The 15,073-nt window shown below is 40.9% G+C and overlaps 2 protein-coding genes across 3 annotated transcripts in view; one reads left to right on the forward strand and one right to left on the reverse strand.

Annotated features, from left to right (window-relative positions):
- On the reverse strand, window positions 1-14,982 carry TXNL4A (thioredoxin like 4A). 2 transcript variants are annotated; one of them, XM_075921116.1, is made up of 4 exons: window positions 14,847-14,982; window positions 12,735-12,907; window positions 2,840-2,943; window positions 1-584 (listed from the first exon to the last, which is right to left on the reverse strand). In XM_075921116.1, exons 2-4 carry the CDS (start codon window positions 12,885-12,887, stop codon window positions 413-415), a joined length of 429 nt encoding a protein of 142 aa, XP_075777231.1. In that variant the 5' UTR covers window positions 12,888-12,907; window positions 14,847-14,982; the 3' UTR covers window positions 1-412. The 2 variants fall into 2 exon arrangements, with proteins under 2 accessions (XP_075777231.1, XP_014434470.1); XM_014578984.3 differs by lacking the exons at window positions 12,735-12,907; window positions 14,847-14,982 and adding an exon at window positions 11,325-11,404.
- Window positions 14,935-15,073, forward strand: part of LOC102453456 (putative 2-ketogluconate reductase) — a 16,643-nt gene continuing 16,504 nt past the window's right edge. Inside the window, exon 1 of the mRNA XM_006134015.3 lies at window positions 14,935-15,064. The gene's annotated coding sequence lies outside the window, so the exon portion shown is untranslated. The remainder of the gene's footprint in view (window positions 15,065-15,073) is intronic.

Raw genomic sequence — 15,073 nt, forward strand, 5'->3', positions numbered from 1 at the left:
TTAAAAGACAAATACTTTTATTATTAAAGATAACTAAAGGCAAGAACACAACAGCAGTACTTTTTTCCATTAAAAGGCTTCAAAGTTTTCCATGTACATTTGTTGCAACTTGTCACATTTTTTACAATTTTTTCTAAGAACAGATTTGCGTTAAAAATATATTACACTGAGGTGTCAGCATTTGGAGAGTTGAAGTCCTTTCATTCAAAAGGAATAATCCACCTATTTTACTTCTGAAATCAAATGGTTCCAGACTTCATGTCTTCTATTTTTTCAAATGAGACTTGACTAAGTTTTTAAATAAGATTTCAAAACATGTTCATAAAAAAATACGTAAGTCAACTTTTATATACAAAGGATAATTGTGTGTATTTGGAAGTGGATGAAAAGAGAAAGCAAATCTCACAAAATCTCAATATCTGTATTTGGTAGAATAGTCTTTTGGCGACACCACGAGACCTCTACCTTTACGAGCTCCTCTATAAACTGTTTCTATAATGTCGATCATTTCTTGCTTATCTTCCATCGCCCAGTTAATCTTGTTGTTGTTACCTGTACCTAAATCAATCATGATGTGTTTATTCCTTTAAGAAGAAAAAGAAAACTACGGGTCAGTATGATACATTATTCTGTCTCATAATATTTCACAGGTCTCAAGAGCTCTGCAACATGTAGCTCTAACATATAAACGTAGATCAATAAATAAGTATTACACTAAATGGCAGAATATTATCAGCAGAAGCATGTGTTTCTATTGGTGGTGCACATTTGGACATGCCTCGGTGCACAAAACAAAATGTATTATGCACATATATGGAAAAACTTAAGGGAACATTGAATTACAGTAAAGATTTAATTTTATGTTGGCAAAATCCTTTTAAATGTAGCCACACTTTTGTATTTGCTTGATATTTTGAAGAACAAATGCAAGAAGTTCAGCAGTATTACTACTCTAGAAAATGAAAGACATTTCAACTAAGATATAGATATTAACATATTTACATATTAAATGTATAAATTCATAAATACATTTAGGGCTCGTATCTGTATATCTTTAACTTCTAAAAATCAGCCACTGCGCATACTCAAACATGCAAAATAGCTCATTTTAATAGTTACAGTGTTGTCTGCAGCCAGACAGCAGGAAAGAAGAAAATGAAGAAAGCTTTCTTAAATCTCTGCATGGAGATGAATATATATAGTAATACTTCCTGTGTGCAGTGGGCCTCTTCCAATTGAAATTCTCCATTGACTTCAATGGGTCCAATGTGAGGAAAATTACCAGACTGATTTAAGCCACATGGCATAAATTAACATAAAATGCCAATGATAAAATATTGCATTTAGAATACTTAGATATAAAACACTGCCATTTAACTTCTCACTGTACTCAGAGATGAAGATGGCCCTAGAATAAAAATTCAGCCCACAGTCAGGAACTCAGGGTTTATCTTAACTTAAAATGCTGCAGCAGCATCTGCTGTAGCACTTCAGTGAAGACACTATCTATGCTGATGAGATGTTCTTCTGTCAGGATAGGCAATCCACCTCCCCTGAGAGGTGTTATCTAGGTCAATCAGATAATGCTTTTGTCTACTTAGCACTGTCTACAATGGGGGTTAGGTGGGTTTGACTATGTTGTTCGAGGTGTGGATTTTTCACAATCCTGAACGACAGTTCTTAGTGTAGGCCAGGCTTTATTTGCAGCAGCATCTTGGTTCATGGTAGTACTGAAACAAAATACAGGACTATGTAGCACTTTAAAGACTAACAAGATGGTTTATTAGATGATGAGCTTTCGTGGGCCAGACCCACTTCCTCAGATCCCCAGGTCATCTAATAAACCATCTTGTTAGTCTTTAAAGTGCTACAGCGTCCTGTATTTTGTTTCAGCTACACCAGACTAACACGGCTACATTTCTATCACTATTCTACATGGTAGTACTGTTTTTATCATTCGGTGCTAAGTGGCAACGGGTCACGGGATCAGCATTATTGAAGAATTGGTACACGGTGTTAAGCTTTATGGGAACATCTAGACCAGTCGTCCCCGCCACGGCGCCCGCCGGGGCATTTGTGTGCGCCCGCCGACAACCTGGGCTGGCCCCGCCCCCAGAGCGCGGCACACTGGAGGCGCCGGCCCCAGGCGCGTGGCGCTCGGGCGGCCCCAGCCCTGGGGCACATGCGGGCGCATGGCACCTGTGCCGGCCCCAGGCGCGCGGCGGCGCCGGCCCCACGGTACAAGGCGCTTGGGCGGCCCCAGGGTACATGCCGGCGCCGAATGCAAGGGCATCCCCGCCCCTGGCATGCCCCAGGACACGTGGCCCCGCCCCTGGGCACCCGGCGCGTGAGTAGCCCCACCCCCCGGGCACCTCTAAAGGTTGGGGACCACTGATCTAGACTGCACTCAAAAATCGAAATAAGATACGCAATTTGCAATATGCAAATTGCGTATCTTATTTTGAAATAGGCTATTTTGAAATTTGTTACATCTACACGGCATGAAAGCACTATTTCGAGACATCCTTTATTCCTCGTGGAACGAGGTTTACAGGGATGCTGAAATAGCACATCCGTTATTTCATAAATTATTTTGAAATAGCAGACGCATTCCTTAGATGCGGGGTAGCTATCCTGGGATACCTCTAATATCCCCGAAATAGCCTTGCAGTCTAGACGTACTCATAGGGTTTAGATTAATTGGAGAAAGAGCCACGCTGAACTTGAATGCACTTACTTGTACATAAGCATAATACCCTCTTCAGTGTTTTTAAAAATACACAAGCATATATAAGATGCATATAATATATTGTGGATTATAATTAAGGGCAAAACATACCTAAAGAAAAACATTACTGTACAGGGATCATATAACTCATACATCTTATTGAAGTCAGGTACTTCTGTAATATCCACAAGATAAATAACAGCAAAATTTTTTACCTGCAGGAGAACAAAATTTTAAAAAAGACAAAATTTTAAAGAGAGCAAAATACTGTAGCAAGATGTTTATTTATCCAAAATATATATGATAGATTTTAGAAAAACCATGCCTAAGTTTGGCAGTAATAACTGCAAGATGTTCATTAATAGTCACACAAATATTTATTCCCTTTTGCCATTTCTAACTGTTTTTAAACGTTTGAAAGAGAAATATATTTAACACAATAAAAGCAAAACATTAATTTTAGAGAGATAAGAAATTCATATCCAGTAGCAGAAAATGGTATGTATTAAACAAGGGCATATCTACACTTGCACCCTAATTCGAAGTAGGGATGCAAATGTAGGCATTCGAAATAGTCAATGAAGCGGGGATTTAACTATCCCACACTTCATTAGCATGATCTCGTCAGCATGTTACTCCGATCAACAGCTGTTTCGAAAGTGAAAGTGTGTGCCGGGATGCGTTAGTTTGAACCAAACCCTTTGGTTCCTCAGGAGTAACGTTAGTTCGAACCAAGGGGTTTGGTCTCAGCGCGTGTCCCAGCGCGCACTTTCACTTTTGAAACAGCTGTTGATTGGAGTAACGCGCCGGCGAGATCATGCTAATGAAGCGTGGGATATTTAAATCCCCGCTTCATTGACTATTTCGAATGCCTACGTTTGCATCCCTAGTTTGAACTAGGGTGCAAGGGTAGACATACCAGAAGTAAGTAAGGACAAACTCTGTTGAGTCTTCGTCTCAATTATATGCCTGACCCTAAATATTTTTAAGATAAAAGAGCTAGTAAATGCTATCATTAAGGTTGTTGAAGGATTAAAATGTATATAGTCAATTTTCAGTTTATGACTTCCTAAAACTTTCATCCATAAAGATGAAGTTTTCTATATTTTGTCAGTGTCAAAGCAGAAAATTTAAGAAAAGTTTGAACAAAGTTAGGTTAGCTATTATTGAACAGAACAGTAGGAAAAACCTCAATAATCTCAGAATTAAAAAAAAAACCCTTCTGTTTTTCGGATAGTTATGAACAGGGCTCGACAAATCAGTGAATCTACTTGCCCATGTCAAGTAGATTTCAGTTGATCGCCCCCGTTCATCGGCGGCATGCACATGCACAATGCGGGACTGGCGCATGCGCAGTGCAGGGCTGGCAAGTAGATTTCGCCATGGTTTGTCAAGCCTTGGCTATGAAGTCCAAATGTCAAGCCAAAAAGTTTTAATTTGGCACAGAAATATTCCTCATTGAGGAGTACTTTTGAGAGTGCTGACAAAAATAGGATTTAATTTTATAGAGTTATTATGCACTGAAGATTGCACTTGGTACATGCAGAGTACATTTAGAAGAGGGTTTTACTAAATTTATGGTTAATTTCCTAATTTGCTGAATAAGCTATACTGCCAGTGCAAAATAAAGTGTAAAGCCCACAGGCATAGAGCAAATTATTAAAATCTGTAAAAAAGAACTGATATGAAGATGTAGGTCACTAAGCATACTGGACATCATTAATTCTTGTATACATGGATATTTTCAATAATATTGCACCTGTGTATCTAAGTTTCAGAAACAAAAACAAAAAAAACCCAGTTGAGAAATGTTTGTGATTATACTTGCTCACTTCTATAACACATGTGTAACAGCAAAGAGTTACGGTACTGCACACCCTTTATAATGGTTAGCTAGGAAAATTAGCACTCTAAAGTAAAACACAAGAATAACCAAAAACAAAATATGATTAAACAAATATTACATAACATTAAAAAAATCAATATGGAATTATACAATATCAGGCAAGCACTTGTTTTGTCCAGTGTAAATAGCAATTAGTCATTTTAAAAGTCTGCAAATGCATATACAATAGTAGGTACTTTAAGAATGTATCTTGATTTTTTATTTGTTTACAAAGTGACAAAGCCAATTGGTATACATCATAATCTAAATGTCTGCCAAAAACATTAAGTTTATATTTGGACACAGTATCAAACCTCAAAGTTTGTACACATTTAATAACAATAAAACTAAAATTTGGTAAAAATTTCTGTACCTTTACAAAGTCAAAATACAGTACAAGTTTTATTATCCATCATGTTGGGGGAATGCTGGTAAGTCAAATGGGGACTCAAAGGCCGCGAAGGAGAGGGAGTGCAAAATGCGAGCGCTGGTAAGGAGTCGGTATAGAAAGGGCCTTGGGGTAGGGGCTGATGCATGAAAAGAAGGGGTGCCAAGCCAAATCCAAGCAGCACTTACCAAGCAAAAAAATGGTATATCCATGTTACTCCTAGGCAGATGCCTGGCTAGGTAGCGCTGCACACTGCCCTTGCCTGTAGGCACCACCCCCACACCTCCCGCTAGCCATGATTCCCAGCCAAGGGAAGTGGCCGAGTCTGCTGTTCTTCCGCCTAGGAGTAGCAGGGACATCATACCACTTCCGGGGAGCCACACAGAGCCAGGTAAGGAGTCTGCCGGCCCTGCACTAAATGATGTAAAAAAATGGACTTTCAATTAATATCAGAAATGCTGGTTTATACAGCTTTCTGGATGGTGAAGTGCCAGCTAAAATAGCTTTTATTGTAGTTTATAATGTTTGTGGTAATCTGATGCAATTTTCACTTTATAGTGTTGCAAGCATCACAATACTTATTTCCTAAGAACAGAGTTCACATTACCCATAAAGTTACTGTATGAAAGGATCAAATTAGATAATCTTCTGAAGTAACTGATTACTTCCAAGTTGATTTTGGAGGAAACGACTTCACCAGCACAGTGAAACTAAGACAGTATTATTTTCACTTTACTGTTTCTCCTGGAAGAACTACCAGGTGATTGACACGTACAACACCAAGCACTAAGATGCAATTTTCCTTTTGCACATTTGTCAGCAAAAACCTAAAATTCTTTGACACTAAATTTAATCCTTGAATAAAATTAGCTTGTGACTAACCTTGAGATTTCATTCTCCAGTTTTAAAAATATACTTTGTTTCATGAAAGAGCATTATTGCAAAAGGAAGAATGTGTGATGAACCAAAGAAACAAACATTTCTATTTTTGAAGCACAAAAGAATATAAAAAAATATATGAAGAAATAAGTAAAATATTTTTCCTTAGAGAAATTATTTTTACTTAGTGCAAGAAATACTAAAGTAGCCACTACTGAGGGATGAGTGAAGAACCTGGGATTGAGCAAGGGTGGGCAATAATTTTAGAAAGTGGGCCACTTCATACATTTCTGAAGTGGCCCTAAGCTGCTCTGGAAAGGGGGGTGGAGGGGGCTTCAGGCAGAAGGGACACCAGGCAGGCTAGAACACTTCTATACTCCCCTACCCCTGGGCCATGATTGGCCTGGGGGCAGAGGATGTGGACAAAGTCTCCTCCCACCATGCAAGGGACGTGTGGCGCTTAAGAGTGAGCCATCAGCTGTATTCCAAGTATCATGCATCCCTTGCAGGGCAGGGGAGGAGACTTGGCCTAGGGGCAGGGGAGTGGCAGGGCATCTGTGGACTGGATCAAACCACTTACTCTGGAGGTGTAACGGGAAGGGATCACATGAGGATTACCTGTTGTGATCCATCCCTCTGGGGCATCTGGTATTGGCCATTGTCGGCAGACAGGATACTGGGCTATATGGACCTTTGGTCTGACCCAGTATGGCTGTTCTGATGCTCTCTTACCCACCCCTGGGCTAGCGGCAGATCTCACCTGAGACAAAGTGGAAATTAAGGCAGAACTTGCTGGGGGGGGGGGGCGGAAATTAAGGCAGAACAGGAGGGAAACCAAAGCTGCCACTGCTGAGGCCAGAGCTGTGGCTGGGGATCATAGTTGGTCTGGTGGCAGAGATGGGGTGGGTGGCACTCCCTCTCCCATTCCCAGAGCCTGCTGCATGCCACCCCTGTAAGTTCCTGTGCACCCCCCCCCCCACGGGCATGTCCCAGTTTGCGGCCACTGCTTAGTGAATAAAACTAGTTCCATAACATTTCAGAATAGCAGCTTCTATCTAGAAGTCAGATGTGGTAACAAGACACTGAACAGTAACTTTAATACAGGTACTGCAAACTAGGGATGTTAAATTTCAATCAGCCAATCGAGTAGTTGACAGGAAGAGCACTTGCTATCCTGTGCCTCTGCCTTTTAAATGTAGTAAGAGCTGCCCATGGCTCTTACTACATTTAAAAAAGCAGAGGCTCAGCAGTAGGAACCTGATGTGAGTGGAGACTGTTTGAGTCCCAGCTTGCCCCAGATTTCCCGTTGCGCCTCTGCTTCCCCTGTCTCTCTGAGGAGACAGTGCTGGGGGGAACCCGATTTAAGCCAGCTCCCTCCAGCACCGGCTCCTACTCCCACCCCTTGCTGCTTCTGATGCAGAAACAGCAAAAGGGGGAAAGCAACTAGTCAAGTAGTGACTCGACTACCCGATAAGCCTAGGCTTATCGGGTAGGGATGTAAGCAACTAGTGACGGCCTGAAAAGCATTAGCTTATCGGATAGTTGAGTGGTCACTCAACTAGTCACTTTCTCACCCTTGCTGCCTCTATCAGAGAGATGCAGCAATGAGTGAAGGGGAACAGGAGCCAGTGCTGGGGGGGAGCCAGCTTAAAAGCCAATTTCCCCCAGCACTGTCTCTGCAGGAGGCAGAGACGTCCCAACTGCTGTGCTTCTCCCTTTGAAATGTACAAGAGCCATGACCCATGGCTCTTGTACATTTCAAAAGGAGAGGCACAGGAGCAGGGACCTAAGCAGTCCCCGTGGGTGACTCGTACATTTCAAAGGGAGAGGCACAGCTAGATAGCAAGTGCCCCCCCAATCGACTAATCCAACAACTACTTGATTAGTTGATTAATTAAAATTTAGCATTCCTATCATCAGGTAGTCAACTAGTCACTTACATCCCTACTTCAAACCAGAGAAGAAAATAAAATACTGAAAAAAGCAAATCATGATAGTACCCAGTCAGCTACAAATATACTTAAAGACAACTGCAGCGGGCAGAGTTATAATTCCACTGAAATTAGAATCATAGAACTGAAAGGGGACCTTGAGAGGTCATCGAGTCCAGTCCCCCACACTCAAGGCAGGACCAAGCACTGTCTAGGTCATCCCCGATAAATGCCTGTCTTAAATATCTCCAGTGATGAAGATTCCACAACCCCCCTAGACAATTTATTCCAGTGTTTAACCACCCTGACAGTTCGGCAATTTTTCCTAATGTCCAACCTACTAAACCTCCCTTGCTGCAGTTTAAGCCCATTGCTTCCTGTCCGATCCTCAAAGGCCAAGGAGAACAATTTTTCTCCCTCCTCCTTGTAACACCCTTTTAGATACTTGAAAACTGCTATCGTGTCCCCTCTTAGTCTTCTCTTTTTCTAACTAAACAAGCTCAATTCTTTCAGTCTTCCATCATAGGTCATGTTTTCTCGACCTTTAAGTCATTTTTGTTGCTCTTCTCTGGACCTTCTCCAATTTCTCCACATCTTTCTTGAAATGTGTTGCCCAGAATTGGACACAATACTCTAATTGAGGCTTAATCAGCGCAGAGTAGAGCAGAAGAATGACTTTTTGTGTCCTGCTCACAACACTCCTGTTAATGCATTCCAGAATCATGTTTGTTTGAATCTACAATCAGACACAGGTATTGTATTAAATAGTTTTCTAAACATTTACTTTTTCAAGGGAAGTACAAATATGATAAATGAATCATTTACATTTTATAAATGTAAAATGAAGGCACCTATAAAAAAGGGACTGAATATGTAAAAATCTTTGCAGTAAATCAGTTAAATCAATGAGACTTTCAGAAAAACATTCTTTTAGCACTCTCAGACTAAATATTACCTTATTCTGAAATTGGAAAAAAGAATGTTATTGGACAGAATATTTGCAAGGTGTCAGACCACAAGTATCACTTATTGCTGCCAACCTATCTTCCTCCACTTAACTTTTCATTCCAGTCTGATTTTAATAGCTGCTTACAAGGAACTGTTAGCACTAGAACCAATGCTTCATATCACCTGAATATTGATTTAAAAAAGTATAAGCATTCATTCTAAGCTCATAAGTTAATAGGAGTACTGCACACTAATATGTTGAAATGGAAGAGATGGAGACTACGCGGGGAAGCATGGCTATTATGATTGTGTTTCTCAATGTTTTTGGTATTTTTGTTCTTTAAGTTCTATGCAGAACTTCAACAATTCCACTGATAATATCTACACCTCTGTTATGTTTCCTTCCTCAAAGACTGAGAGACCATCCAAGTCCAACACTGTAATGGAATATGGTTTCTTCTTCCATATTCAAGAAAAGCTGACACCAATGAAATTGAGTGAAGCATATGTGGACCAAGAAAATAAAAAAGTTGGAAATTGCTTCACTTAACTTCAATGGCCGATTGAAGCTCCTGTTGAATAAAGCAGCAACATATATCCTAAAAGCCTATCACACCTGTTGTGAGGGAACCCAGTCAGAAGTAAATAATTATATATACATACATTTTGCGAAGCTAATGTAGTTCTACAGTATTTGATATACATATCCAAAGAAGTTTAGTGTTAAATGATGGACTTTAAAAATGGTTAACATTTTAATACTTCTCAGGGCTAGAAATATTTGGTAAACCAGTACTAAGCCATATTTTAGAATTGATCCCCGACCAGGGGTTTAAAAAAAAAGGGGGGGGGGGTCATTCCCTTGCATTCTACAATATCAAATGTTATTAGCGTAATACATATTTTTCCACTTACTTCCCCTCATATAACCCAGCAAAATTAATGTTCATCTGTAGAATATTATTTCCCATTTACTAGCTTAAGGCTTTACATCAGGCATAAGAAAAAGCAAATTCCTTATTCCTTCCAAGGTCTCTCCTCCTAATGCCCTTTACAATACTTCTCCAGAAAAAAAAATGGTACTCCTTCACGGTTGAAATACAACTGCAAAACAAAGTTGAATGAGTCTACACTTACTTTCACTCCACTTCTGATAGTTGTAAATAAGACTTTATACTTACGTAACTGCTTTCTTGTTGGGATATCAAATATATTATAAAAATCTTGATTGCACTGTGAGTTAAGTTTTACGTCCTCTATACTGACCAGTTAAACTGTTTTAGCTGGAAACTTTTTAAAATACCTGTTAAGTTACGTGGTTTTCATACAAGTATAATGGAAACCTCAGGAACTGTACAATTAGGCCAAAGAGGGTTGGAAGTTTCTCTCAGAGCTTGAGTGATAGTCAAAGAGGTATACAGGGTAATTTGTAGGAGGTAGAGAAGGGGGATGGACAGGATTTAAAGGGAATTGTTGCACAATCCTAAAAGAAGTGGAGGAAGTACTAGTAGCAACAAATACGTGTATCAAGATGCAAGGGAGAAGGAGACCCAAGGAAGTGTTTTTATGGTGAGGAATATGCCTTTGAATTAAACAATATATTAACAGATGAAGGGGCTTAAAAAATCAGTGTTTTCTTGGCTTTAAAATTACTAAGTGATTTAAAAGCATTATGCTTATGATTGGTTAACATCAACAGCTTTAATAGCAGCTACATTTTTCTAACCTTCCTACCCTGCATGTTAACGCTTGTTACAGCTTTTGCCTCTAAATTGAAATACAAGGACAAGTGGGAATTTCTTGAGTAGATGCCATTGCTAGTCTGTCCTTCAACCATTAAGCAGATGCAAAGCAATGGATACTCATTTCATTCTATCACTTGCCAGAGACCAAGTGATTCTCTACCAAATGTCATGAATACAAAAAAGGTTTCTGGTTTGAGGTCCTTGAGTTTTGATATTTACTTTCAGACAAGTCTTAGCTTTTTACGTAAATATTGTTTAAATATTTTTATTATGTAAAAAGTTAGCACCCAAAGCTTTGTATCCCTAGGGACGAGTTTCCAGGAATCAGCAGCCCACTCTGAAAGAGTGTACTGTGCTGCAAAAAATAATTTGAAATATTTCCATGATATTTTATAAATACACGAGTCTTCCATTTTTCTCTTGAAAAAATGGAAACCCTTCACACAACAATATTTTTTGTTAAACTTTCTAAAGTATGCAATATTTCAGTATGCATTGTACTGAAATGAATGCTTATTTCAACTGTAAACAAGGATACAGTAGCAGTAACAATCTACTTTACATTTTGGCAATTTGTTCTTGTTGTTCTTGTTTCTTTTGCCAAAATAGAAAAGTCGGGTCAATAAAATTCAACTGCACAGTGATTATAAAGTACTTCCTTACTACTTCCTAAAAATGCACTGAAAATTTAAAAAGTCCTGCCTCAGTACTGAGTGAAATAGACCTACATTTTCTTCAAGTGTAGCAGGCAGCTAGCATGGCAACATTTTGTACTATGCTCTATATTACAATCACCTGTACAATTGGAACTTTTACTCACTCTTTAAAACAGCTGCGAGATCCAAACATGGCTCGTAAGCAAGAGGATGAGGAAGGATCTCCCCCTTTAACCTGCCATTTCTGCAGAGGGAGATTTTTAAATAAAAAGTTACATTGTTCTTTTTCCCCTCAAAAACTGAAATGCCAGTATGTCTGCCAAATTGCCAAGAATCCTGCCAAAGGTAGATAATAGTCTATTCCTATACATATTCCATCAATTTCCACAACATTAAAAATAAATAAAGACAGAATGTAAAGAATCTGTGCTAAAGAAATGTCTTAACTTAAATCCTGCATTTCTCAATATTTGATATGTGCACAATAGAATTATCAGAAGGCTTCAACAACCAGATGATCAAGAGAAATACAATTTTTTAAGACTACCATAGACAAGAAAGGACTGCCAAGAAACAGCCTCACATTTGGAGCACACAGCAAATTGTACGTATAGAGAATTGTACAAATGATTTTGGAAGCAATTGTTGACTAAGGTGAATTCACAGCAGACTTTCTGACTAGGTTCTTGTTTCATTTCAGTTTGCTTTTTTTTTTTTTTTTTCTTATGAGGTTTAACAAATAATTTGCTAAGAATTCTGTATAGTTGCACTATTATGCAAGAACATTATCCAAGAGGACATGAAAGGATAAAATATATCCAATCGCAAACTTATGTAAACAATACTTCAATTTTTTTTCTCAATATCTAAGATGCTTAAATGGGTGATTGGTTTGTCACAGAATATCACTGCAATCTGAGACAGCTTCAAGAGACTGGCTCAATATGTACAGATTAAAATTCATTTCAGACCTTGTATAACTAAGGGCATGCTCTAAGTCAAAGGAGTGGCATCAATTTCAGCCAAGCCTGAATATAGAGTTTCAGTAAATTTCTTTCCATGCATTTCAAAATTTACCTTTTAAAAATAAAACTATATATACCAAAACATCTAAACTTTTAAAGCTATTCCAAAGAACTGTGAAGTTGCTAGTGTATTAATATTACACATTCTGAGTATCAAGTGACTATGATGGCTCAGTCTTACCTGTAATGTTCATACCAGTTCTATTAATGAAACTAGTTTCCCTTTCAACGGCCTAGACTATTAGATGTTAAGTTACCAGCAGTCAGAAAAGAAAAATATTCTCAAGGACTGATGCTCAATTTTAGAATTTTGTAGTACTGCTTCCATTCAGTTAAATATTAAACAACATGGTGGGTAATTATTTCATGTGACTATGGAAGTAGATAGTTGTTTCACATTCATTCAATGTAGATATAGTTCTTTTAGGAAACAGAAGAAGTGGGATGTATTGCCTAGACCCTTAGAAACTGCCTTAGACTAAAAAAAACAAATAATTTCAGATGCTGAACAGAAACATATAATTATCTCAAATGACGATCAACATTTACCTTCTCAGCAATACTATATAAAACTTCATCCATTTTCATACAAGTTGGATCCCAGTCATGTCCAAACCGGATGACCACCACACGGTCTTCTTCTGAAAGAATGGCCTGGTCTACTTGCCAGCCATTGTGTAAGTGAGGAAGCATATACGACATCTTTAAACTTTATGTAACACCTGGAAAAGGACAGAAACCATCTAAGAACTTACAATTCTACTTCCTGATATCTACTTAACTTTAATTATAAACACTTGTCAATTAATTCTATTTAAACTGATGTACATATACCCAGACCTAACTTATTCCTTTTAAAACACCCCCCCAAATATTATTGATAGTGAAATACTTCTGATAAAGACTACCCAATTTTCCTAATCCTGTGTCTATACTGTGCTTTTTCTTAGTATTTCCCACCATTGCAGCTTCATCACCAGTATTTTCTAGTATAGAATGACAGTGAGCATTTTTACTATTGTGTGACCTCCTAGCCTGTGTCAGAACAGCCCTCAATGACATGTTAATTATTTACACTGTGACCTCTCTACACAAGTGCTACCACTGGCATTAAAGTAGTGGTGGGAGATGTTTAAGGAAATGCTCAGTATGGATCAGGACCAAGGTTCACATGACAACCATCAGCCAGTCCAGAAAGATCTCCTGTCCAGGAATGGGAAGAACGGAGAGAAACTCTTTCAGCCCTCATGATCTCCATTCCCTTATTTTCAGTCTTTTACCAATAGGCCCAGCAATATCAGCAGTCAAGTCAGATGTACTGTACCACATTCAGAGATCTAACAAATTTTCTCCGAAATTCACCATTTTTAAATGAGTTGTTACTACCAGGGGTGCTGGAACGATTTGCATAGTGGGGCTGCCAAGAACCATTGAATCAAACTGTAAAACATGTGCATAATGGAAACCACGGCAAGCCAAGGGGTATGGAAGCAGCCCTAGCACTGCTAGTTCCAGGACCGAAGATTACTATAAACCCCTGCATGGTGGGGATTAGGGATGTTAAAATGTGGTTAACTGACTAGTTGAGTAAGTCAATGAAATTTCCACCGATTACTCGACAGGCACTTCCGCATTCATCCTTCAAACTGTACAAGAGACCCTGCTGGGGCTCTTGTACATTTCAAAGGAGGAACATGGAACTCCACAGGTGCCTGTTTGAAATGTACAAGAGTCCCCAGTGGGAGGCTCTTGTGCATTTCAAAGCCATGGAGCCCCGGGTCAGTGGGGGACTATAAGTCCCCCGCTGACCCGGGACTCCATGCTGTGCTGCATGCCACTTGGAGTCCGGGGTCAGCTCCGCTGCTTCACTGCTGACCCCAGTTCCGCACAGCATTTCAGTGGAACCCAGGATCAACTGGGGCCTCCCCAGCTGACCCCAGGCTCCGTGGCTCCCCCTTTGAAACATGGAGGCAGCAGAGTCCCCAGCTGACTTTGGGCATGTTGAAAGGGCAGCGCTGCACAGCTGAGCTGTGAATCAGCTGTACTGGGGCTGCAGGCAGTACCGCACAGCTGATCCCTGGCTCAGCTGTGCGGAGCTGTGGCTTTGAAATACCCCTTCCCCCCCTTTGCTGCCTCTATCTTATGGAGGCAGTACAGGGGAGGGGAGGAATCAACTAGTTGACTAGTCCTCAACACCCTTAGCGGGGGATGGTGCGATGTTGGTGTTGCCACCAGGGAGGGCAAAGTGGTGCAAATGGGGCCAATGACATGGGGCCATTAAAATCCATAAAAAAACATAACAGCCCCTCCCCCGGCACACCCCCTTATGGCCCCTTCCATGGCACCGCCTGTAGCCCCTCCCCCAGCGTCCCTCCCACCTCCATGGCCACTCCCACAGTGCCCCCGTCACCCCTCCCCCACACGCTTCCCAAGGGTCCCGCCTTCGCCTCTCCCCCTCCCCTCAGCGCCCCCTCCCCACCCCCACAGCCTCTCCCAGGGCCCCCACACCGTTCCCCAGGGCCCCTCTCATACAGGCCCCCCACGGCCCCCCCTACTGCCCTTCATGCTGCCCTCACAGCAGCGGCCCGGGGGGAGGTTCATGCGGCTCCCCTCCCAGAACAGTCCGCGCGCAGCCCGCCCTGCGACCCCCGGGGCACCCACCTCCCACAGAGCAACCGCCGCTGCTGACACCACGCGCCACAACGGCCCGACCGCGCCGCGAGCCCCTCGGGGACCAGCCGGGGGCGCACTCCCATGCGCAGCGCTTTACGAGCTCCCGGAGAGGGCGCCGGAAGTGACGGAGTGCGTGCCCCGGCAGAACACCGCCACGGGCGGAAGGAGTGGTCTCGCCATCTTGCTTGAGGGCTTCCCTTCAGGGGGTGAGTTTT

The sequence above is a fragment of the Pelodiscus sinensis genome, chromosome 2 (genome assembly GCF_049634645.1).
Source record: "Pelodiscus sinensis isolate JC-2024 chromosome 2, ASM4963464v1, whole genome shotgun sequence".
Lineage (NCBI taxonomy): Eukaryota > Metazoa > Chordata > Testudines > Trionychidae > Pelodiscus > Pelodiscus sinensis.

Coding starts and splice junctions, on each gene's coding strand:
- TXNL4A (XM_075921116.1), bottom strand. CDS start 12,887: ATGTCGTATATGCTTCCTCACTTACACAATGGCTGGCAAGTAGACCAG. Junction 2,944..12,734: donor TATATAGTATTGCTGAGAAG/GTAAATGTTGAT, acceptor GTTCTCCTGCAG/GTAAAAAATTTTGCTGTTAT. Junction 585..2,839: donor ACAGTAATGTTTTTCTTTAG/GTATGTTTTGCC, acceptor TTCTTCTTAAAG/GAATAAACACATCATGATTG.